This window comes from Folsomia candida, unplaced genomic scaffold (genome assembly GCF_002217175.1).
Source record: "Folsomia candida strain VU population unplaced genomic scaffold, ASM221717v1 Fcan01_Sc003, whole genome shotgun sequence".
Classification (NCBI taxonomy): domain Eukaryota; kingdom Metazoa; phylum Arthropoda; class Collembola; order Entomobryomorpha; family Isotomidae; genus Folsomia; species Folsomia candida.
The window spans coordinates 15,429,622-15,456,143 of NW_019091195.1; the positions used below are offsets into that span (position 1 = coordinate 15,429,622).

General features: G+C 37.9%; 1 protein-coding gene across 1 annotated transcript; it reads left to right on the forward strand.

Moving 5' to 3' along the window:
* The first annotated feature begins 197 nt into the window (after window positions 1-197).
* Window positions 198-24,799, forward strand: LOC110845615 (myotubularin-related protein 13). The gene is made up of 36 exons (XM_022092069.2): window positions 198-663; window positions 739-1,106; window positions 1,162-1,291; window positions 11,811-11,926; window positions 12,026-12,123; window positions 12,186-12,265; window positions 12,335-12,490; window positions 12,564-12,716; window positions 12,783-13,002; window positions 13,066-13,137; window positions 13,220-13,389; window positions 13,465-13,770; window positions 13,879-14,079; window positions 14,148-14,444; window positions 14,525-14,731; window positions 15,424-15,537; window positions 15,601-15,750; window positions 15,820-15,937; window positions 16,025-16,193; window positions 16,291-16,534; window positions 16,619-16,730; window positions 17,316-17,533; window positions 17,605-17,777; window positions 17,853-18,073; window positions 18,765-19,083; window positions 19,159-19,259; window positions 19,354-19,630; window positions 20,181-20,388; window positions 20,461-21,160; window positions 21,233-21,348; window positions 21,421-21,593; window positions 21,678-22,038; window positions 22,142-22,322; window positions 22,412-22,618; window positions 22,697-22,779; window positions 22,848-24,799. The coding sequence occupies exons 3-36, from the start codon at window positions 1,172-1,174 to the stop codon at window positions 22,935-22,937; spliced, it is 6,531 nt and encodes a 2,176-aa protein (XP_021947761.2). The 5' UTR covers window positions 198-663; window positions 739-1,106; window positions 1,162-1,171; the 3' UTR covers window positions 22,938-24,799.
* The last annotated feature ends 1,723 nt before the right edge of the window (window positions 24,800-26,522 follow it).

Here is a 26,522-nt window from a genome sequence, read left to right on the forward strand (position 1 = left end):
GACACACCTTGTGAGCATGAGGATATGTTCGGATCGTTGCAGGATTTTTACATTTTTGATACGGGATTCAAAACTTTGAATTGATTACGATAGAGTTATGGAACGGAATGGACGTTGGTTTTCAAACCTTTTTGACTGATTTTCAGAGAGGATGTGTGGATGAAGTGTCGGAGTTGACCATTCTGTTCATTCGCACAACTTGATTCAGCTTCTGCCGACCACTTTTTTCATGAGAGTTGAGCTCAGTGCTCAGTCAGAGCGAGATTGTGTGTGAGTGAGAGACCGAGTCAGCAGTTGGGCCTTGGATTTATTGGGGTTGGTTTAGTTTGTTGTCAATCGTGCTCAGCAAAAAGGATTGATCATCACAATTAAGTTAATAATTATTAAGAATTGCAAGAGTTAAAGCTATCGCAGGAGCCACCACCATCGAGCCAAGAGCCAACTGACTTCCACCAGTGCACAAAGGGCAAGGATGAAGAGACACGAAAATAAGTTTTTCCATCCAACAACGCTCGCCACTCGCTAATTCTAGTTTAATTGGAACTTTACTATTCTTACTATTCCTTATCCACTCAGCCAGCCGGAGGGTGATTAGCAGTGGCTTGCAATAATTACGACTGATGTGCAATTCGTAGTGTTATGCAATAATAAAAGCCAAGAAAAGTAAGTTTTTTTGACATTGCAAAGACAAGGTTACATCAGTTTGTTAATTTGTTGTCTTTGTTATCTTTCGTACAGACCCAAGTTTTGCCTTTTTCTGGAAATTATCAACCAATTGATTGAAGTTTACAGTCTTATTTAATTTTGCTGGAAATTTGAATGGAAGTGCTCATGGTGATTAAAGGCTGAAGAAGAAGATTCTTTCGGTGTTTCGAGTGTTTCTCTCGTTTCCTGTCATCATCATATGATTCGAAATGACGTAAATCTTGATGTCAAAAAGTGTCACTGTTATTTTTGATCCCTGATGTGATTGAATTGTGAAAGTGTGGTCAACGGATTTGTTTGTGCGAGGAAAATAATTTGCCATTCGTCAGGATCATTGATTTGAAGTACTTCCGTGTCTTCAAATTTGACTAAAGACTAGAGTTAGAGATACTAGTACTTAGGTAAGTGACAACAATTTTAGGTTTGTTCTCATATTAACTATTTTATTTATTTTAGTTTTTAGTTTATGACCTTTGGACACAATTGGTCAATATCAATTAGTAATTTATCATCTTCCTTTTTAAATACATATGAATTGGATTTCCTGGGTGGATCTCATCTGTTCAGGTCAAATATGTTTGAGGAAGTAAGTTCGTTATCTAGGCAGTGCTACGTACAAATTTTAGCATTTTTAACGGTGGCTGGAAGATTCTGCAAATTTTACTAAGGATTAACAAATTGAGTGATCTGAAATAATATGTGGCTTGGGTGATGTGTTTGGTTTTTCATTTTCTAAATCATTTTCTAATGAAATTAGTAATTGCGAGTTTAAAAATACAAGCTGTATAATTTTGAACCTACAACTAAAATTGGAACAAGATTGCTAAAAAAAATTCAAATGTCTTTTACTCTCTGGGGCTACGAATAATCAAAATTGCAATTAAAATTCCTCATTTGGGTAGCTGTCATTTTTAATTTTTTGTTGTGTTTTGACAAGTTGTGTGCGTAAATTGAAAATAATGGTCGACCTATTCTCATATATTCTCATTTTAACGGGAGTCCAATAATCTAGATCCACACAATTTTATTATCTTGTATTGTGTCGGCTTTTCGTTCTGAATGCTGAAATGAAATTCAGTAGCATTACTGATAAATAAGGCGCAATGATTTTATATTGAGAAAGCAATATCTTAACGATAAAATCGATACACATTAAAATAAGATGTACGAAGACTTGCAAGTCTTCGATAAATGGATGCCTTATTTTTGGTCAGTCGGCATCTTTAATGGTATGCACACAAAAGTCAAAGTCATGGTGCTCATCCAAGAGATAGATTTCAATCGTAAATCTTACACGAGTGGAACAGGACTGGGTACAAGTGTAATATGTCGTTGTACTTTTGATTTAGAGGTGTTTGCACTGCATCCCAGTCCTAACCCGAAGGATAGTAAACACATAATCGTCTTCATTTCATACACCCACTGACATGAATTCACGTTTGCACATAAAAGCTCCTCATAACTCCTGAGCACCATACTTGTTTCGAGATGACCAATCATCGATACAACATCGAGTTATTGATTTTATCGGTATCACCTTCTTCTGAAGATCACATGTCAACATATTATTTGCAACCATTATGTAACTTGCCACTCGACTACTACGGGTGACAAAAAAGTTCATATGAGAGTGCTAGTTAGTTAGGTTTATTGGAGGGAGACCATCATCCATTCCGGGTTTCACTCTTATTGGTTAATTAATTATCCAGTAGTCTATTTGATTGTTTGATATTGACATTATTTCATTGTTTATTAATGGAATTCGGCCTAATGTCAAAGCATTGCATGTGTATTTTTTTCTACCTCAAGTGACGTATCATTGGACAATACGATTTCTTCCTAATTCACTTCAATTTACCTTGTGCTGGTTTATTCGAAGAAGAAAAAGCAATGTCATCTTGTCACTGATTCGTCATCAACATTATAAAGACTTGCTTTTAGCCAGTTGCCTAGTTTAATAAGACGATTTTGTTTCAAAGTTAGGCAAGACAAGGATCGAAAACACGACACAGTCTGATTCTTACCTGACTAAAAAAACTTAAAATCTGAGCGGCAAATCCCACAAGTGCAAGTAATAATCACGAAACGAATGCCAGAAAGAGAAAGGGATAGAATATAAATTGTTTTAAGCATAAAGCGTTAAATAGTATTCCTTGCGCTTGTATTACATGCGTCGTATTTTTCTGCAAAACAAAAAAGGTATTCAATCCCATTACAGGAGTGGAATGGAGGAGGAGGATTGTTCCATACTTTTTTGATTCTGTAATTTGACTCGTTTTTGGCTCGATCTTCCATTGAACTTCATCTCCGGTCAAGTTATTTGGTCTAAGAGCAGAACATGCACTGCATTATTGAGCAGTGGAGATTCGAAATAAATAAATGGCTTCTGCAACAGATAATATTCAAGATTTTTACGATGCATTGCGTCAATAAAAATTGAAAATCCTTGCGAGCTTAAACAAGGAAATAGTTTCCATTTTAATTTAACAGGAACCCTTCTTCTTGTCTTCATCTTGGATAGAGGCCTCAGCAATGTTGAGTCAACATGATGACAGTAGTCGCTTAAAAAATACGCAGCAAAATACGCAACGCGAAATGCATGCATCCTACGTTATTAAGATTATTTAAGACATTCTCCTAAGCTTCCATTCCTTCATGTTGTTGCTTGGATTGCGACTTGTGTGGATAAAGAAAGTGTATTCACTCCTTTTCTTGGTCTCATCTCGTCTCCTCACTGAAATGGTTATTTTTATTGGTATGATGCATGCTTAGAGGATGAGCAGCACACATCATAAGATTCTGAACAAATTGTGCACTGCGTTTATAGCCAGTCGTGCATCATGGTTGATACAATAAATGGATAAATAAGTTGGTGGTCGTCCTAGTTGGTTCTGGTCTTGTTACCAGTCACAAGAGTCATGATGGATTAATGTAGAGCATGAAATGAAACATTTTCCATTTTTTCCTGCATCAAACCAAAGTTCGTGTAGTCCAGGGGGAGATAAAGTATAAACAGAAAATAATCACGACTCCGTTAAAAAAGGACCCCCTACTCTTTAGAATCACCAATAAGCGAATGGACGGACGCAAGTATTATAACGTCACGTCATCGTCCTTACGCATTACGCAGTCCGAGGTAGAAGGCAGAATTAGGGAACTCCCGGATGTCAAATGCTTTGCCCGGTCGATACATGGTGTTTTTTTATCAGGGATGATGTTTACTAAAAGTTGAAATGTAAAATTGCACAGATTACTCAATTCCAGTAAACCACTAAAATTCTCTTTTCTTTACAGGGGTGTGATTGTAGGAAGAAAAATGTCTTTAAGGATTTATGTGGAGTTTCACCCGGGTTACACATCAAAAAGTTTTTAAGTTCATGATACATACCCGTCACGTCTCTTAAAATTAAGAGATAATTTAGTGGGAATGCTGGGAAACGATTTGAAAGCACTTATTTTAGATGTTTTGAGGATTTTCCCGTAATATTTTGTGTTTTTATTCTGGTCACGTTTATAAAAAATGATCCGCGTCTTTGGGATTTTAGACTTTTCGTAAAAAACACATGTATGTATCGGAACGCGTAGTTTAGGTATGTTTAAGGAATTTACACCTCACTACACCCGGCTTGTCTGTTCCTCATTTTGTTTTATTATTATTATTTAAACCAGACATGTTTATTTTCTTTGGGATTAGTTAAAGTGCCAAGAAGCGTAAAGGAGTAAAGTGTGAAACCAATTTTTTCGTGTTAGGCCTATCCTTTAAGTTGTAAAGATAATAATTTGTCCATAGTTCTCACTCGGCAAGAAGGTTTGCAAAATCAGATTACTCAGCAAGCTCTATAGGTTTAGCTTCTGCAGAGTTGAGCTGAAACGACGACAGAAGGAAATTCCAAAGTGGACATGGTTTTCTTCATTTTTAGCATTTTCATGTTTATGACTCTATTGAACCCTGAACCCGGGTAGCGTGGAGTAATGGTAACTACGAAGCCATAGCCATTTAATACATACTATTTGTCCAGGTCAAAAAACAATCCATCGATACCATGCAATAACAACTACTATTATACGTCTGCCTATTAGTATTTAATATTCGCATACTAAATATTTTGAAACGAACAAACTGATGCAAGTGGTGCTCGCTAACTGTTTTTTTCTTACAATGCGATGGTGTAAAGTGTAACCCTCCGATTTGGCTGAAATTTTGAAATTAGGTGGTCCAAGTCAATACAACTAACGTTTCTTCAGTAACTTTCTTGAGTAACTCTCACGATGGTGAGAGTTACTCAAAATATTTGAGGTCAAAGTTGAAAAACCGGCCGACTTTTTTCAGGCGGAGTGAGAAAACTCCACTTCGATTCTCTTCTCCTCGCATTGATTTTCAATCCGAAAAATAATTCATTTCATCAATGATAAATTTGATCTATGATAGAAAAACATTAATTATTCATTGCACATGGGTCATGGTCTTGGTCTTTGTTTTCAAATGAATTGGAAATCAGACAGAATAACCAACGGTTTCGAAATGGAAAGCAAGTTAAGTTTTTCCAAGTTTATTTGCCGTTAATGAATTTATAAATTAATGTTTGTATGAATTTTTAATGCAAAGAAATAAAAATCTCACTTATTCAATTATGAATTAAATTAAGCGAGTATGAGGCAAGTTAATTCCTATTTAGTAATGTTTTATTTTGGTTATTTTGCATCACTGCTTATGCTTGTGTATGAAATCGTATGTGTGAGAAACATGACTAAAAACAATGTGATTATAAATTCATTAACGGCAAATAAACATGGAAAAACTTAACTTACATTCCATTTCGAAACCGTTTGTTATTTTGATTTCCAATTCATTTGAAAACAAAGACCAAGACCCAGGTGCAATGAAAAATTAATGTTTTTCTATAATGAATTAAATTTAAAATTGATGAAATGAATTATTTTCCGGAGTGAAAATCAATGCGAGGAGAAGAGAATCGAAGTGGAGTTTTCTCACTCCACCTGAAAAAAGTCGGCCGTTTTTTCAACTTTGACCTCAAATATTTTGAGTAACTCCAACCATCGCACAAACTGGCTGAAGAAACGTTAGTTGTATTGACTTGGACCACCTAATTTCAAAATTTCAGCCAAATCGGAGGGTTACACTTCACACCATCGCATTGTTAGCATTATCATTAGCTTTACATACTTTTGTGGTGGGTGATTGCCTCATTTGCTCCAAGTGAACAAGTTAAAGATGTGTTAAGAAAAAAAGCTGTGGATTTGTAATACCAATTATGCATTCGCCATCGCCTGTTAACACAGTTTTAAGCAAATGTTTCACATGGGTTCATAATTCAACAAGGAAGAGCGTTTAGTTCCGTTGCGTTGAGATCCGACGACGATGGTGGTTGGTGTTGGTTACGTTTTCTTTTTCTATTCTTGATTTAATGCGGGTAAATATTTACAGAGGGGAGTCGAGGAAAAACGAAGGCAACATTATTACATCATTGCATTGGCTCGAATATGAAAAAAGGAATATGAATATCTTAAAGTGATAAACACCTACATAAATAATACCCATGGATCTAAAGGAAGGGATAAATCGGCTTCACTACTTTGTTGCCAGAGCAACATGTCGGATTTGGCCTGTATTAGGAGCTGAATTCAGTAACCGAGTTGAAAATCACTTGGTTAAGACCAGCTTAAGACAAATTCAGTATTCGAACGAGGTGCAATAAATCATCGTATAATTAACTCGATTAATTTTGGAACTTATTCATAATCATATTTATTAAAAAAAATTAACATAAATTCCATAAATACGAAGAAATTTTTGCAACTTAGCTAATCTCATGTATAAACGATTAGTACACAAGCTTTTAAAAGCTGAAGTTGCATTGTAGCGCTTCGAGTGGCAAATAGATGCATAGCACCAAACCCTCGCCATCTCTCGCAGATGTACTGGAATTGCCTGGAGGGCAATTTGCTCTTCCTGCTTGGTGAGGACCTGTATACAAAAATTTCATTAATAACAATTTATAATCCATTTTTATTTATATGAAATTGTGACGCACGACATAATCAATCTGCTTGTGATCAAACAATCGAAAAATCGCTTCAGCAATTTCCAAATCCCCTGGAAATAATGGCATGATGAACTGTAATAACAAAACATTATGCATTCTATTTAATATTTTTTATGTGCAAATAAATCAGAATCCACAGTCCAACTACGAAACAGCATTTATTTATTGATTAACAATTTTTAGTGGGATGCAATTCTCTTAAGACATCTTAACGTGACTGGGTCACGTAGAACAATTTAAAAATAGTTCGTAAATAATTTTACTATAATGTTTAGATAATTTTAAACTATTTTAACTCTAACATAATTCTAAAGACAACTTCAATTAAATTTAGGTAATCCCAAATAATGCTAAATACAACTTAAAATACATTTAAATAATTCCAAATAGTTCTAAACACTTAAAATATATTCTTAAAAATTCTAAGGAGCATCTGTAAAATAATTCTGAACCTATTCTAATGCGCTTCGGTAAATATTGTTAATTTGCCAAATTTGTGCCGTACAGAAGTTGAAATTTCTCGCATCTTTTGAAACCTATTTCCATGATCAAATAAGCGAATTTTCAAAAAATGCATCGAAATTCGAGAAATGAGATCAGACAAATGACTAGTTTCAGTTAATGGATCAAAGTCAATTACGTGATGCGTCAGATGTGGGAAAATTGTGGTTTCTAAGCATCGTGCAGTAACCATCATAGAAATCCTACGGTCTAGGTTAGATACCTTCATTAAACCATCAGAAGCTTTGCAAATTTGCCGATAACATGCATCAGTCAGCTCAACTATACGGAAAACGGAATGACAAGGGGTGAATAAGCCTCCGCGATCCTTAGCCTCGATTAGCTTAGCAAAGTGAGAAGGAAGAAGATCAGCGTCTGTGTTAAGAAGTGATTCGGCACAAATCTCACACTTCAACTTTGTCCCAACTACTCTGACCACATTCCCGCTAATGTAAGCTAGACAATTCCTATAAAAATCTGAATAATGTGGATCAGAGAGGGCGCTAAGATCTACAATGTCCAACGCATCAATGTCATCCATATCGAGCACCTTCAATTTCCGAACACGTTTGAGAGGCAACATACCACCAGGAACTTGACCTTCGTCAATCTGCACAATGCAGTTACCCGTGTTGGTGGACTTTAGGAGATTTTGGTGCCAGATGGATTTCATGATGTTCCTAAACTACGACAGTTGGATTATTGTTCTTACCTAATCTTCCCCTCACTGTATTAAAAAAAAGTTCTAGAGGATCTTGACAGAACCGATACGTCAGCACGAATTTGAAAGGATTAAACTCTCTGACCAGAAGAGCTTTGCTAATACCAATGACTGACTTGATGGATATCATCATTCCTAATGCGGCCCGTCTTGAATCGCTATCTATCAACCTTTTCTCGTACACCGAACGTTTACCTGTGCTCCTATACTCTCTAATTTGCACATATTTCATTCCGAACACAGTCCTACAGAAGTCGTTTAAGATAGAAGTCATATGGTCAAAGTTGGAAATATTTATTGGTGACTTTTCTCCCCTCTGACCACAGTTCCTCGAATTCAAAATATCGAAAGTCGTGTCTAATAACTGCATGAAATATGTGGTTCCTTGAGATCCTCTAAAATCTTGCAAATCTAACGAGTCTCTGCAAAAAGAAATAGCGTCAACTACAGATCTGCTAAGACTTTGGACAGCTAGTTTTACGTTCATTTTATGATTTATAAAATCTACATGATACCTGCCTAGTTTATTGGCTGCTCGAATTTTCTCAACTGTCTGGAGTTCGAAAAGAGCTTCAACAAATCCCCAAGAGACACAACGACCATCCTCCAATGAGATACGACCACCTTTATCGAAAGAGCGACCCATCAAATTGCGCCATAATTTCATCATATGAACTACGTCATACATTGCGTATACGATTTTAGAAGGATTGGCAGGATTTGGAAAACTGCAAGGAAAGTCACCATCGATATCGAAAGAAGCCCCTTGTATTACGCTATCAGATACGCCATACCCTTCAAACAGTGATACGTTAGACGTACAGCCATCAGAAATTAACGCCCAGACATTAAATTGCTGCTCCTCCAGTAGCACGAAAGCTTTATGCAGGAATGCCCTCTGAGTCTCCCCATTAACTTTATCCGTGTATATGTACCCTATCGGACATTTCCAACCACCAGATATCCCAGCAATCATGCATACTAAAACATTGCCAGCCAATTGAAGATTTTCAGGCTCATCAATGTCAGAAGTGCCGTAATCAACGAAGCCAACATAGCAATGCTTAGATGAATCCCAAACCAAACCTTTCCTTATAGCCATTTCGTCTATGATCATTACTATATCTGTCATGACATTATTCGTGTGAGAAAGTCTAGCTTCGCCTAATCGAGAGATAACGTCTAAATTATACCCAGGACCACAATCTGACGATTTCATCCAGGAAGTGATGGTTGATGGGTGCGGCAAAGTTAAGTAGTGACGCAAAAAACGATAGGCTTTTGGAGAGTGATAATGAAGTGTGGCAGAAAATTTTTTTATCTCCTCGCCATACTCCATTCCACTCTTTCCTTTAATACTAAAAGCTCGTTTTTCATTTTCTACGATATGGAAAAGTAGCTCAGGAAATCTAGCATCCAAAGTATCTACCTGCCGATTACTTAAAGCTTTAAGGCTTTCCAGACTATCTACGTGAGTGGACTGAGCACGATATCGACGTTCAAGTTTAAGCTCTAGTTGATGATACTTAACTCTAAGATCTGCTAGTTGTTTCTTTACAGTCTTAAGTTCGTCTGCTGCCTGTCCTGGAGATGCGCAATAACTATGCTCGTTCCTAACAGCTCGCCTTGACTTTGGGGTGACAGTGATAAATGAGGGTGATGAGACTTGCAATGAAACGTCTGATGGGTGGTCGACATCTTCTGGATCATGAAAAAGGCGCTTTCTGGACCTACTAGGGGGAAAATTTGGTTCACCAGGTTGTAGCTGATCCGTGGCACAATGTCCCTGAAGTTTCCCATCGATCTCAGTCACAGAAAATGTGTTGGCACATGAAGGGCAAGAGATGGTTCCAAGGGACTTAACTGTTGATGGTGTGACCTCCATCGGTTCTTCTGGAACATCGTCAGGAACTTGTGGGACGTCCAATTGCATTCCGGTAGAATTTACATCGGCTGCTAGTCAAACAAATTATTAGGGGAGGGTGATCGAAAGCAATGCTAAAGTTCTCGTAAAATGACTTACTCATTGTAGCATCGTGAAGAAAGAGAGTTGGGACAGGTTGTCCTCTGAGCCTACGTCGAATACCGGCCGTATATAATTCTTCTGTTAGGAAATGACGGCTACAAATCCTGGAATCACGAGTAGGTTCCCACGCCTGATCATTTGTTAGGTTTCGAATTATGGTGATCCAGTTAATACGCATTTTCTGATGCATGGCCGAATGTGGGAACCTGTTAATTTATAGTTTTGTAATATTTAACTAATTTCATTAAAATTGAGTTCAGGTTGGACTTACAAATGCCATGATAAATCTATCTCCCGATTTCGATCGACCACCTTACAAGAAGGTACAACGCAAGTGCGCTGTTTGAGGCCATTGTTCACGTTAGACCTATGATTTAGAAGTTTAAGATTTATAAAACTTATTTGTTTATTCAACTACATTCGCGTAAAATTAGAGATTGTATCCTACTTTGGTCAAAAAAGACTTCAGAATTTTAATTACAATTCGATCTTATTTTTCCAAAATGGGTGATAATGCTTACTTTCGGTGTCAATGAATTTGTAGCGTAAAATAATAGAAATGGCTTTATGAAATTAAATTCCAGTTGAAACGTAGGTAAAATTAGTCTTAGCTGGGCTTAAAGTCAATATGCACTGGGTAACCATGGTAACCTAGCACTGAATTCGGCCCCTGCTCCGTAAGACCGGCCGCATCCAAGCTCGTTTGCGAGACCATCCATCCATTACGGTGTACAGAAAAGACTCTAGTTTTTACTCATTGAAAACTGTTTTAAACTAAATTTTAAAAACGTAATTTTGCACCGTACTGAATGGACAACCTCGACTTTCCTTCCACTTACAAATGCACACCATCAAATAAAAAATAATCAAATAAATGTACGCAATGAATCAATTCAATATAAAAAAATATAAAAAATTACCTTTGTACTTACTGTGTACTGATGCGATGGCCAAATACACTTTTTTCAGTATTTCAAAATATAATTTGCAATTATTTGCGAGACTTTTATATTGTAAACAAATAATGATGATGATGGATTTGATGATGATATGAGAGGAGCTACTACTTATGCCAGAGAATAAAGTCCTTTCTTTTCCATACTATTTGAAGAGAGTAGATGAGTTAGTTTTGGGGTTGGTTTGCAGATTGAGTGATACAAGATTAGCAATTAGTGAAATTAGCGCATAAATAAAGTATCGTATTGTGGAGGAGAAAGCATTCAAGGTGGTGATTGATAACCTTTTATCTCGGATTATTGGTCGACATGTGTGAGCTAAGGTGCCCTTGGATGAAGCGTGGATGTGGCACTGATTTTTCATCTTACCCTACCTCTAGTCAATGTCTTTAAATGGAAATTTCTAAAATCGATTCAATTTCATGAGTTTTGAGATAGGCTAGTTAATTCAAATTTATGGTGAGAAAATGACAAATGAATTAACCAATTTCTACGAAAGATGGTTTTGTAGTACCAAAAATTAACTTTAGATTTAAGTATCAAAAGTTACATTTATTTCAAAACTCATAAAATTGATGCCATTTTAGACATTTGCATTTAAAGACATTGACTGGAGGTAGGGTGAGGTGAAAAGTCAATGGTACATCAACGCGTCATCATCCAACGTCACCTTAAGCGAAATATGGAGGGACCGTTTGTTGATATTACATAACTGGCTATTTGGTTTTGGTGGGGTTGCAAATAATACAATTTTGGTTGAAGAGTGACGCGACACAGCTTCAGATATGAAAGTAATAATATTTTCCTAATGTTTTACTTGAATTTGATCACTTTAGGTGGGAAGATACTTGCTGGAACAGGACTTTGCAGCCTTTACAGATGAGGAGGAGATCCTATCGGTAAAGTGGAAGGACGGAGTTCTTCATGTGACCAGAATGAATCATGAGGAAAAGTGAGAATCGTTTATTGCCATTTTTGATCTGATGATAACTTAAAACAAGATATTCTGATGAAATTAGCTATGCTTAATTGTGTACCTTGCAACTTTCAGTGGAATCATCGGGAGTAGAAACCATCAGTGTCCAGTTATTCCTACGCTTCGTCTGGCCGACTACTTTGTCGTGATTGGATACAAAAATGATGCTCAAAGTAAGGTTTTAAAAAATGAAATGTCATTCAGAAAAAGATTGTAAGCTTTATATTTCTTGCAGAGGGAGGGACTGGGGAAATCCTTCAACGGTTTCCCACCAAGGACTGGGAGGATGTCCCGTTCATTGCTGAAATTGAATTAGTAAACCATTTTTAGATGCTCATGAGATTAGTTGAATTGTTAACTAATTTTTGATACTTGCTATTCTAGTTTTGTCAGCCGCAAGGATGGAGGTTATCTGCAGAAAGGCAGGAGCCTAAATTTTTTGTATCTGTCCTCACCGATGTCAATTTGACCCGACATTTCTGTGCTTGTCTAAGCTTCCATGAGCCGATTTATATCACCCCATCAAGGCCGATAGACGAGGTGACGATCCAAACTAGTTCATCTTTCTTGTTCATATAACAATGCCAAACTCATTTGTATTCTTGCTATGCAGGAGGAAGACATTTACGGATGTGTAGAATCGTACTCCATGAGCATGTGTGCAGCACCGAGTGCTGGTGGAACGAATCATCACCACCACACAATCATGTACGCACCAAAGTGCCTGGTCCTCATGTCACGAATATACCAAATCGAAACCTTTCGGGTAGTTATATTATAAACAAACGACAACAATTTGAATTTTTTAATGCTATGGATGGATATTATTTAGAACTGCCTAGGGACAATATACACCGTACACTCAGAGAACATGGACATAAAACTAGAAACATTGGTGGGGACTCTATTAGGTAATTTCCAAGTTCCGCTAACTGGAGGACAGCAGATTAGATTCAGCCTTGGTGGGGGCGACCGACAATTTTTCCAGCCACCTATAAATTATTCAATTCCGGTTACAAGTTCTTCGGTGGCACAGCTTTTTCAACAACTCGGTATGGAAAAAAATGTCTGGGAAATTAGCATACAAATGTTAATGTATTTCCCAATCAATTTAGGAATTAACAACGTTCTGACGCTATTTTGTGCCGTGATGACGGAACACAAGATTCTCTTCCATTCAAATAGCAGTATGTCATACATTTAGTTTATTATAAATAGTTTTTACAGTATTTATTGTGTCATTATTTATTGATTGTTTTGTCTTTGAAGTAACCAGACTGACCGATGCATGCCATGCCTTGACAGCTCTAATGTTTCCCTTCCGTTATATTCATATATACGTTCCTCTTCTACCTTCCGAGATCATAGAAGTTGTAAGCTCTCCTACGCCATTCATGCTTGGGGTACACTCTTCTGCGAGATCAATGTGTTCTGATTTGGTGAGTGTACTGCACATACGGGTTTAATAGCAAGTTTCTTAATGGTGTTTCATGAAATTATATTTCTGTCTACAGATGGATGTAACAGTTGTCGACTTGGACGGCGGATCAATTACAGTTCCTGATGGAATATCTATCCCAACTCTGCCAGACCTACTTGCTACCCAAGTTCAGGAACAATTATCATACGTATTGCATCCCGAGCTTACGTCAGCAGATTTTGCATTTCCTCCGCTAGTTGTCAAATCTTCAAATTCGATCACATTGGATAAAGAAATCCGAGCAGTTTTCTTGCGTCTCTTTGCTCAACTTTTTCAAGGATATCGATCCTGCCTAGTTATTATCCGGATTCATGCAAAGGCGGTTATTACATTTCATAAGGTAAGAAGAAGAAGAAGAAGAAGACTACTTCCTTATTATTGTTTATTTTCATTATTATAATTAACAAGCACGGCATTTCTTTAGTGGTATTATTTTTGGTATTTTCAGTCCAAATTTTTAGGCCGACGAGGCCTCATAGATAGTGAATTTGTGATTCGGCTATTGGATTGTATGTTCTTTAATCAATTCATCTTGGAAAGAGGTTCGCCGTGGAGAGCTTGTGATATTTGGGATGACTTATATAATGAAACTCCAGAAAAGTTAAAAGCCGAAGCGCAAGACAGTAAACTAACCTTGGTGCATATACAGGTATAGACGGTTACTAAAAAATTACTTGGAGGGATTAGTATTAGCAGAACTCGCTATTATATTTATAGGAGTTGGGTCAACTACTTCTCATCAACGAGAATCCTAGTGCACAACAGTATGTTCCAAAGATAATGAAACCACCAGATGGGGCCCACTCCCGAATCCACGTGAAACAATTTCCCACCTTTGATTGTGGCCTCGTCCAAGAGTTGATCAATGAAGGGATAAGTAAGCAAGCCCTTGCAAGATTCAATAATATGACAAAACATAGTCAGCCAAGAATTGTTCCGTTTGGTCCTTCAATGTGCGGTTTGATGGATTATCGGCAGCATCAAATCGTGGACAATTCAGCCAGAAGACTTGAAGTAATGATAAATTTTTCCTTCATGATACAATGCACTCGTTAATTAGTTGTAAAATGCTATAATGTGTTGTATTGGTTTAGGTTCTGCGTACTTGTATCGCGTACATCTTCGACAACAAAATTTCTGATGCAAGGAAAAGCTTTCATGCAGTCACCCGTGCTCTAAAAAGTCAAAGTGCAAAAATGGTTCTTTGTCAGGAACTTGGAAGTCATATAACGGGAGCGAAGGCGGTCTTAAACGCACAACAGTTTGACATGGTGGTGAAATTGATGCACTGTGCACTTCAGGTAATGGAAATACTAAATTACTTTACGCTATTGATATTGTTTTCAAATTTGAATTAGCAAGTTTTACTATTCTCACCTCCCGAACCAAATTACAATTTTTTCGAGATTTACAAGATATATTCACGTTTGAATTGCCATGACCAAGACATCGACATGGTCAAGTGCGACTACTAGTAATAAGTAAAAATCCCCTCATTGATAAGTCACATGTACAATCCTCAAAAACTACATAATCAGTACATTATCATCATCATCATGTTTATGTATGCAGACGCTGGTAGAAAAAACTATTCCTCCATGTACCCAAAATTGCCCAAAAATTTCCCAATTTTATCACCTTTTTGTATATTTTCCTTCGCATTGTTTGACAGTTTTTTCACCATCCTCATTTTTTCTGGACTACTTTTACGAGAGTGAATAAAAAATCTTGCGAAATCACAAATCTATGGCGGCCGTAAAATTTCACGGTATCCGAGATACCAAGTTTTTTCCACCAGCATATGTAAAGAATCCCTGACGGTTCATTTACTTTTTATTAATAGTACGAACAAATGACGGGCAGTTTACCCAAAGTAATAATATTACATTCTACTCCTATAAGTCCTATCCCTTTATTCTTAGAAATCATATGGGAAAGGAACGACCATACGACGATTATTGTATACAATGTGTTTATTTATTACTTGTTGTAGGATTGTTCCGTAATGGATGAACATGGCATCGCCGGAGCTCTACTGCCGCTGGCATGCGAGTTTTACCGCAAACTATGCAACAACGTGAAACAGTTTGCATACACATGCATTCAGGTATGCACGTTATTATGCAAATACTATCATATACTCTTATTAATGTGAACTATTTTGACTCAGGAGCATCCGGTATGGAAAAATCAACAATTTTGGGAATCTGTATTTTATACAGAAGTAGAGAAGGAAATTAAAAAGCTGTACCTTCCACCACGCGAAAATTCATTTTTTTCAACAAACAATTACTCATCTGTGATCTCTAATATACCACATGTATGATTTCATAAATGCTGAAACTTTTATGGTATGAACGTACTTAATGCGTAATATATATTATCACAGCGTGGTAGTGTCGAATTGGAGGAAAATCTTCCCGTGTTGAATTCGAATAACCCTGTAGAATACTCGGCCCTTGAAATTGCTGCGGAGCAGATGAGGCTTGCTCAAAATATAGACCCCGGTAAACTCTAATCAAATAAAGATAATCTCTACTCAAAGTAATACTTAGAATTATCTAACTTTAATTATGCCTCATAATTTTGTGTAGAAAAAATGAAAACCAATATCTCTATAGAGGAATCGACTATCGTGGCGCAAGCCGTTCATTTTTTAAGTAGAATGACATATATGCTCGTCCCTCTCGACACCCCCACAAGGCGACCGAGAGACCATAACCACTACGGATTCGATGAGGAGAGAGTGAGTAACATTACTAGGTTAGTTAACAAAACACTAAATATGATTTATATGTAAATCATTTGGTCCTTTGTACATAAGTCCGATGTTATGAATGTTATTTATCTTTCCTTCTAGCATGGCTGAAAGCGATAGCCTTGGTGGTGAATCTGGTTTTGAAGACCAAGACACATGCGTTGAGTCTGGAACGTCAGTAAAAAAGTTCATAGGACGATTCATTGATAAGGTTTGCGTCGAAGGCGGTGTTTCTGAGGAATACATTCGACGTACTCAGGCCATGGTTGCAACATGCGTCGATATGCATATAGAAGATTGTGAAAATGTATACAAAGAGACTAAGCGTCTTCCACCAATCCAAAAGGTTTTTTGCACGGATTGTTTTATATTTGTATTTCTTACGTTCAAATAATGTTTGTATCTTAATTTTGTTGAACTATTTCCACAGCCCAAAATTCCAAACCCTGCATTACTCCCAGGAGAACTCATGGTGCTGGATAGCATCCGAGTATATCTGCTACCTGACGGTAGAGAAGATGGGACTGGAGGCAGTATGGGTGGTGAGAATTATTTTGTCGCTTATTAATATTTGCTTGTATGCTTATTACGTTGACTATTCCCAAAACTGACTCAGCAAAATTGGGTGATAGCAAGTAACTATTAAATGTAAATACGTAGTTGAATAGACAACCAATTACATGAAAACTTACCAATTTAGCAAATCAAAAATTTTAAAAGTTCCTGGTATAAAGAACTTCAAGCAACTTAGGAAGGAAACATACGACATTGCCAGCGCCAGATTTTGATGTCGTGAGGCCTAATTAGTGTAGGAAAAGTGAGGAAGTGTTAAGGTCCATGGGTCCTTAACGCCCCTCACGGCCACTTAAAAGCACAAAACCCAGCATAACCAACCTCTCTTCGAATGCCCGACAAAAATTCCGTTTTTCTTGGACTTGTAAAATTATTGCACCATTGTTGCCCCAGATTTTAAACTAAATTAAATTAAATTTGCTTTCAAGTAAATTTAATTCACTTGAAAACATGTCGATTAGCTGGAAAATTAACGATTGCGAGTCAGGGTGAAATAGATCACTTGCACACAAATATTTCAATTGGGAAACGTAAACGAGCTCTATGTTTTTTAGGTCCTGTTATTCTTCCGGCGGAAGGTGCTATTTTTTTCACAAACTACAGGCTGATTTTCAAAGGGACACCTTGTGATCCTTATGCATGCGAACAAACGGTTATCCGATCATTCCCGATTTCTTCATTGACGAAGGAGAAGCGCATAACGGTTCAGTATTTGGCCCATTTAGATCAACTCTTACAAGAAGGGCTACAACTTCGATCGGCAACATTTCAGGTGAGGTGATATAGATGTTGATAGTTAAAATTAGGAATATTAATTAAGTACTCTTGTACTGCTCTATTTAGTTAATGAAACTTGCCTTTGACGAAGAAGTCAGCTCTGATAGCATCGATGTATTTCGAAAGACACTAAGTAAATATCGCCACCCTCAAGATATTTCTGGTTATTTTGCATTCGCTGGGCAACAATTGGTTCCTACGGCCCCGCTTGTTACGAAGGATAAGAACACAACGTTGAAGTGAGTGTATATAAAATTGTTTACATTTTTCAATCCATTTTCAAGATATTGAACACTGTTTGTTTTATGTTGCAGGGGTTTCACCAAAAAGGCCATAATTTACACGGCAAAGAAGGCTGGTTTGAAGACAAAACCTTCTAAACGGCAAAAATATGAGCTTCGAAGTTGGTCTCATGGAAATGGAGGGACGCTGCCAGCTGTGGGTTCGAAACTTCAACTTCCAATCGGTGGTGTTACTAGTCCGTTAAAACATGGTCCGCCCTCGAGAGAAAATCTTGATGGGGATGATGTGTCGTGTGAGTTTTCCGTTTTTTCCTGGAAACTTTTCCTCCCAAAATAATATCAAAATTTGAATACATAATTATACAAATTTCAGACAAGATTTTTTTGGAATAGAAGTATAAACTCAAGTTTGTGTTTTTCAAATGAGTATAAAAGACATTCATGGTGCAACCGTGGACATATAACTTAAAATTATGATGTACAATGTACGCCTTAATTTATACATGCACAAGTGATGGAAATGCCAAATGTCGACGTATACTTATAATTTTAAGTTATAAGTTTGCGTCCATGGCTGTCCCAAGTATCTAATGCATCATTGGGAGGAATACTTTTCAGTTTTATTTTTTTCTTTACGATTACATACAAGCCAGTTTTGAATGCAAGTTTAAACTTTAAATTAGATTACTTTTTGAGCATGCTATGTTTCAATTTTATCACATTTTGAAAGTGTACTGATAATTGAGCGGTTTTAAATATTTTCTTACTGCTACGTGATCTTGGCCATGCTGCGGATGATTTTAGTGGGTTCACTTTCTCAAAATGAGAGTAAGTTTGCCAGTTTCTATAATAAAAATGCTCGTTCCGGCAAACTGTTTTTTTTGCATTTGAGTTTGGATTTGACTTGGTTTTCATATGTATTATTTGATTATACATGAGTACGTTTGAATGTAATTAATTATAAAATTGATCAATTTTGTGTAGTGTCTGACGATGAATTTCCTCACTCGCCTATGAATACTTCCCTTAACTCCGCAAGCGATTCAAAGAGTATGGAAAAATTAATGGAGCGAAGTTATTACAAGGACTGGAAACGCATGGGACTCGGAACCCTTCACAAAACTGTGAACCTCAACGCTTCCACGATCCTGTCAAAAGCAGAATCTTTTCGAATCTCATATGTAAATTGTAATTACATGATTTGTCGTTCCTACCCGGCTCTCCTGGTCGTCCCTAATCTCATCTCAGAAGAAAGTATAAAAAAAGTTGCGAGATGTTATCGAAGTGGTCGATTTCCCGTCCCGTAAGTAAATTCTAATATGCCCATATTATATTATAACCCTCATCCTCAGTAATCTCACAAATCTTTTGTTAATAGCACATGGAAACATCCGAGAAGTCGAGCGCTGTTAGTTAGGGGAGCTTCCTTCAATAGTAAAGGACTGATGGCATTCCTGAAAGGACATCCGCACCATGCTGGTAATTGATATTGGACAATAAAAAACTTTTTTGCCTTCCCCATTTTTGACAAGGGTGCATTCACAAAAACTAATTGTGACTTTTTTTAAAAAAGGGAGCGGTGTGAGTGAAACAACTGCACACGTTGAGCACGAAAACTTTCTGCGAGCTATTGTTAATGCTACCCCACTTGCTGTCGTCAAGCCAGGTTCCACGTGGATGAGTGACAGCACTTTCAGTCTAGACTCGATTTCCAATGCAATCGCACAGCCAAAAATGGGAGTTCACCACCATCATCAAGATTCTCAGTCTTACTCCCACCAAATCACACCAGAAGTTGGAAGGAAAGGGAATTCATTCATGAAGGCTATGAACACGTTGAGGTATGCTGGGTAAGTGGAACGAGTTGGTTTATTACTTTATCAAGCCTCTCGCTGCGACCCTGTTGCACTACACCTGCACTAACAAACAACGTATCAAGTGCTCTCTATATTTTTATTAAGAGTAACTTTTTCACTAACAAACTTATTGCACGCACGCATGACACTTACAAATTATTTACATTGAATGTTCTCATCATGCGAGTTTAGATAAATCATACCATGTCTAGCATAACGACAAACGAAGTTACGATTGTTTAACAATATTATTTCAAAATATTTGACAAAGCCGTTATGAGTTACAATGGGTTCTGATAGTGATGTCACAAAAACAGCACTTCAAGGATGAACTGATGTCCAAGATGCAGTAGTGCAACAGGAAACCCTGGTCGAAATCAATCAATGATCTGGCTGACTCGTTCCACTATATTATTATTATTCAATGCTAGCTGACTGTGTTAATGCAATGTGTTTCAATGCACGAGCACTTTCTAGCTTATTTTGCTTCTACTCGTCATATTGTTTGCCGTGTCGAAACCTTTTGTTGTATTTCACATTTCAGGACGAGTGGGGGTAAAGGAATATACGGGAACTGGACCACTGCCCGACCTCGTAAAAATATGTCGCAACCGATAATTGTTCAACCTTACTTGTCACAAATACAAGCGGCGAAAGAAGATCTGAACGGAATTAGCGATGTCCCTCCAATTCCTCCCCCAAGAATTCAAAAAGCCGCATTATATATTTTTGGGGAAAAATCCCAAATCAAGGTGAAGAATGAGCAAGAATTTAAATTGGCATATATAAAGGACCAGTTTTAACATACTTATTTGATCTGACAGGGTATTAAGACGGATCACAACTCAAAGATTGAGTACGTTCCTGTAGATTTTGTCGAAGTACGCCAAACTCGGACATCATTTAAAAAGCTCATGCGTGCCTGCCTACCATCAAACGGGGGTCCGGACGCGGAAAACTCGTTTCTAAAGGCATTCGAGGGGACGGATTGGTTGAATCAATTGACTAGCGTGATGTGGCTATCAGGCGCTGTTGTAGATCTTATTGATGACGGATCCAGTGTTATCCTCTGCCTTGAAGATGGTACTGATATTACAAGTCAAATAACATCTATCGCCCAGTTGTGCTTGGATCCGTACTACCGAACTATAGAAGGATTCCAGACCTTGCTAGAAAAAGAATGGCTTGCCTTTGGGTATCGATTCAGCCATCGGAATAATGTAACTGGAGCAGAAGGCCCTTCTTCCAATCCTGGATTCGCTCCAATTTTTCTCCAATTTTTGGACATCGTGCACCAACTCCTTCATCAGTTTCCATTGTCGTTCGAATTTAATCAATATTTCATCAAATTTCTGGCGTTCCACTCGGTATCCGGGAGATTCCGAACTTTCCTTGCAGATAACGAACTGGAAAGGGTTGAGTATGGATTTATGGCAGCAGATAATAAACGAGGAAGCTTGCCACGGCCGTATAAAGGGGTAGATACAGGATCGGATGACGAAACTTTGTACATGATGAATACAGGTAGGTTGAATATTCAATGGCTGCAGCAATTGATCGATTGGATAGCTTGTAGTGTTTTAATCTAATTTCCAGGAAAAAATCCAAACTCTCACTATTGCGGGCAGTCGGTCTTTGAGTACATAGAGAGACATCATGCCAAGTCATGTGTATTTTTCAATTTAAAGTATGACAAAAATTCAACTGCACAGGTTAGATTAAAGTGTTTATTGGTCTCGGTTATATGACAATTTTCTACAGCTTACTAATATAATAACTTGCAGGTTTTGAGACCTATGCGTCATACCTCAGCTCTACAAATTTGGGAGTATTTTACTAAAGAAGATTTGTCTATTGGAGCATCGTATGATTTTGAAGTTGCTTATGTGGAGTTACAAGGGGACGAAGACCAGCCAGCCGAGGGTGCTAAAGACATACGAAAATGTGTAATGGCTGGGTAAGTATCCTCAATTATCACATACAATTGAGCTGCTCTTTCTTTGCCAACTAATTTGTCAATGTACTTTTTGTACTATAATAGTTATGACATCGTTGACCGGCACATCCCTGACGCTTTTCGTCACTACCTTGCCAAGCATCACCAGTTAGAGCAGGACAGGGGTCGTCTCCCACAAAAGTGGAAACAGATTTTTGACAAGCTAGAAGCTCCACCAACTGAAGATGGAACTGGGCTAATCAGAGAACCTTCCATCACAACCCAACAAGTACGAGCGTTGGGAAGATCTCTCCATAAAAAATCCACCATGGATATCCTCGTTCGTGGAAAGTTGGTGCGATCTTCGGATATTTCGAATGTCTATAATTCGCCACATCGATTCGAAAAGCATACATTTACGACATTAGCAAATTGCGATACTTGTGGGGCCATCCTACTTGCAAAGGTAATAATCAAAGCTTTTGGTTTTTTTTCGCTTCAAGATTCAAGAAATGCAGAAAGTAAAATTTAAATTTTATAATAAAAACAACTCATAACCACTTTTACAGACTGGCCTTCGTTGCCTGGAATGCGGAGCTAAATGTCACGACAAATGTGCTGATGGTGTTCCCAAGTGTCGTGTAAAATGTGTGAAAGGAGGACATGGCTCAGGTATGGGTTCTAACAATGCAATGAATACCATGTCTCTTCAAGCCAATGTCGGATCGGATTCTTTGTCCGGGTCATCTCGTAAGTGGTGTAATTTTATATGAAGAAAGTGTATTGCAAAACTTTATAATGAAAGAGGACATTAAGTTTAAATGGTAATGTTGTTTCAGACACGCCATCCGTGCAGAATTCTCATCCTAGTTATTATGACGAATTTTCCTCAAATGTCACCGAGAACAGGACTCACGAAGGGTACTTGTATAAACGAGGGGCGTTGCTCAAAGGGTGGAAACAACGATGGTTTGTACTCGACTCGACCAAACATCAACTTAGATACTATGACGCCATGGAGGATTCGCACTCTAAAGGGTTCATTGGTAATTATATTAATGGTTCAAAAAGTTATGTATTAATCGAATAGCCCAAAATAATGCAAATGTTTTATTTCATTCCAGAATTATCCGAGGTGGTCAATGTTACTTCAGGGACTCCAGCCCCAGGAGCTCCGAAAAAATCCGAAGACAAATGCTTTTTTGATGTAAATACAAAAGCTAGTAGTTATATTTATTTGGAATTTGGCTTAAAATACATGATTTTACGTTACAGATTCGAACAACTCGTCGAATTTACAATTTTTGTGCCAGTGACTCATCTTCCGCACAAGGATGGATTGAAAAAATTCAAGCATGCCTTTAAATTAAAATCTCCCCTGGTTTCAGACTGCATTTATTTGAGCCAGGCCACGAACAAGAAAGACTCGCATAGACTAATAACAAGTATATTCACACTTCCTCGTCGTCTTGTACATCCCACCTGCCTGCACATTCACTCGACTAATAAAAGTGATGATAACGGGAGTAGAAGAAATACAATAAGAATGAAGATTTTTCTCCTACCCGAAACTAAAAGTCTGAAAAACTATTAAAATGAAATACAAGAAAAAAACGAATACATCATTTTTATCGTCATGTTTTTAACCCCTTCGAAATTCCCTCAATAATGCGGACACCATAAAATGAAATCTAGTACAATAACACAATCCAGTATCAGCGGGTAACAAGATCCGCATATTAGTAACTATATATAAACATATATAGTTAATATCAGCAGAAATAGCTATAAAGTTAGTTGAATGACAAAATATTTGTATAATGAATGCCACAAATCATCTTGCGAGTAATTAAAGGAAGAACGTAGAAGTTACATAGATGTTGATTTAGATTGTCAATCTACTTATATGAAAAATTCACATAATGTGGGTATCTAGCTGTACTATTTGTTACTATATTTTGCCGCATGGCTTCCCCACTCAGGGATTTTTTTTATAAATGTATACATCACAAGGAAATAATAACAGTTGTATAATGTTGGCAATGAATGACGTTTTATTCATGTTGGTGTGTAAATAGTTGGTATTGGTGTGCACCATTCCGTCTGGGATTTTTATGCTTGTCTCCATACTGCAAAGATGGAAAATTGTTTTACTATAATGTTTTAGTCATTCGTAAAAAATGCAAAAAATTTGTTTCTTAAATTACTATTTTATGTATTTTATTTGTATGATACTATTTTATATACAGTTGGAAGAGATTCAATGCAAGACCTGCAAAGATTAGAAATGAAAGCATATGTATTATTAATATGCCGTTCTATAAGTTCCTCATCATGAAACGACCTACCTGTGCTACACGTACATACATACATTAATTTTTTATTGCGACATTTATTACAAATTATGATATGACTTATTAATGATTCAATTTTGAGGGGATGTTATGTATTAACTCTTACAATTAGTTAATTTATAATTGCCTGATGTTTTAGCCTCAAAATGGGTAAACTGCATGTACTACAAATTGCAATGATTAATACTGAAGTACAGGCATACTTAATAACTCGGTGATAGATTGACGCTACTCGACGCATAATAATTATGTAACGCAACAGGATATTTATGAACCTATACCGCCCGCCGCATTATCAGTTATATACCAAACATGAAATTTTCTTTAAAACGCTTACGCCACTCAACTAAACAGGCATAATTATTATAAGAATATGGATTTTTATACAGTAACGTGTAAGCTGCTTGCCTCTCATATGCTCGTTCTTCGCCTTTTTAACTAATAGCCTGTATAAAACTGTGTATGCATAATTCACAAACAAGCAAAAACGTGGGGTTTTGGTTGTTGATTAATAATTTACTCGTGCAGACCTTGTGACGGTGCTTTATTTATCACACAACGAAAATAAGTTTTTAATAGGATTATTATACACGTAGGTTATCCAAGTATACACAATTGTTTTGAGCAAAAAGTCTGCATACAATTTCCTCTTTGTGATTTCAATGATATTCCTGATGGTGTGTGATGATCGATGCGATATTTATGATCTCCTTAGTCCTCTCTCTGTCCCTCTTTTCCTCTGTCCATCCACACCGCTTTTAGTTACACACACTTTGTTTTTCTCGCCTTTTGTATGATGTGGGTTGACTTTTATAATTATATTATTACTACACAGAGATAAGAATGGAATAAAAGTTTGTTGCCTTATCAGAAGCTAAAAACAAATGTGTGAATACATACATATTATTTAAGGGACGTTAATATTTTGCATAATGATTTACTGAATACTGGATAAAATTGATTAAGAAATGCTTGAGGGGGAGGAGGACTAGTTTGTATTGTGCAGGGGAATGTAGTCGTCCGAGGCGGAGTGGAGCTTGGACGAGGTCATAGATTAGGAATGGTAGGGTCGAGGCAAGGGTGCTGGTTGTGGGAGAACGGTGCCTGCTTGAAGGGCAAACCCAGCGCAGAAAACGGAACCTAGCTCTTCATGTCGGGGACGTCGGAACTAATTGGTTAACAAACTGGAATCAGAGTTACAATTTGAGAGATTTTGACGATGCTACCTCTGGAAGGGTTCGCTGGTCTCGGTAGTCGTCCTTATCTCCCCCGTAGGACGTGTAGGCATTGAAGAGAAGCAAGAGCACGACCACGCCAACGAGAAGGATGACTGGAAGATAGGTTTGCATCATGTGAACGGCATAGGCTTCCTTATTCTGGGACAAAAGTTGGTTCAAACTGGTGATGTGGTCGACATAGATCGGAGTACTCCGGGCTTGGAGTACGTACTCCGGCCTCCGGAGGCCGGAGTACGCAGCTTTTTCTGGAGGCCGGAGTACGCGGAGGCCGGAGTACACGTGGCCAGCCGGAGGCCGGAGTACGCGGAGGCCGGAGTACACGTGGCCAGCCGGAGGCCGGAGTACGGAGGCCGGAGTACGCAAAATTTCCGATCGCATAGATAGGAGAATTCCGGGCTTGGAGTACGTACTCCGGCCTCCGGAGGCCGGAGTACGCGACTTTTTCTGGAGGCCGGAGTACGCGGAGGCCGGAGTACGCGTGGCCAGCCGGAGGCCGGAGTACGCGGAGGCCGGAGTACGCATGGCCGGCCGGAGGCCGGAGTACGCGGAGGCCGGAGGACGCAAAATATCCGATCTATGGTGGTCGAAACATCCCCGGTGAGCCACTTGACCAGCAACACAGATGATCCTATTCAGCTCCGACTTTTCGATATCCAAATCCTGGTTAGAAGCCAATGTTTCCGGGGTTATTGGAACGCAGCAGTTCTGAATTTCAAATGCTCTCTCAAAGAGTGCGTGGGTTAATCGTAAAATAATAAAATATTTAAAGCGTACAAACTTATCGTGAATGTATTTCAAAAACGTGGTTGATCCCAGGTGTGGTTTCGCCAAAAAGTTCACCAACTCTGTTCGAGACACGTTCTGAGCGAAGAACAACGTCAACGCCATGGTGAAGAGGAGCACGATGCATAGTCCAACATTGTACTAAACAATTCACACTACGATTAGTTGTAAATTTAGCAGAGTGGAGTAAGTATTCCTTGAAATATGTATCTATTTTCGTTATTTTTGCGACAAGTTTACAGTGCAGCCTTCTCTCACCCCCAACGCAAATCCTTTCGAATCCTCGTTCTTTCTCCAGCGGAGGTTCCACATGCCAAGGATCAGAACCGTCAAGAGAATCATGGTCAACACTGCGAGGATTATGTACGCCGTGAGCGAGGAGCAGGAGGGAACGCCAACATTGAGGAAGGTCCACCCGTAAAATATCGTCAGCATGGTTAGCACCACCTCAAATAAGGAAAAACGCAATTTAGGAAATACTGATTAGTTACGTACGACAAAGAAATCTGACTATTTACCAGCAGAAAAACCACCCAAAGACATAACATTATTCGATCCGAATGTTTCATAGCTTC

Bases quoted from the DNA above. Each gene is read 5' to 3' on its own strand.
- LOC110845615 (XM_022092069.2), top strand. From the start codon at position 1,172: ATGACCTTTGGACACAATTGGTCAATATCAATTAGTAATTTATCATCT. The intron at 12,717-12,782 runs GTAGTTATATTA...GATATTATTTAG, and splicing joins ACCAAATCGAAACCTTTCGG to AACTGCCTAGGGACAATATA. The intron at 13,003-13,065 runs GTATGGAAAAAA...CAATCAATTTAG, and splicing joins ACAGCTTTTTCAACAACTCG to GAATTAACAACGTTCTGACG.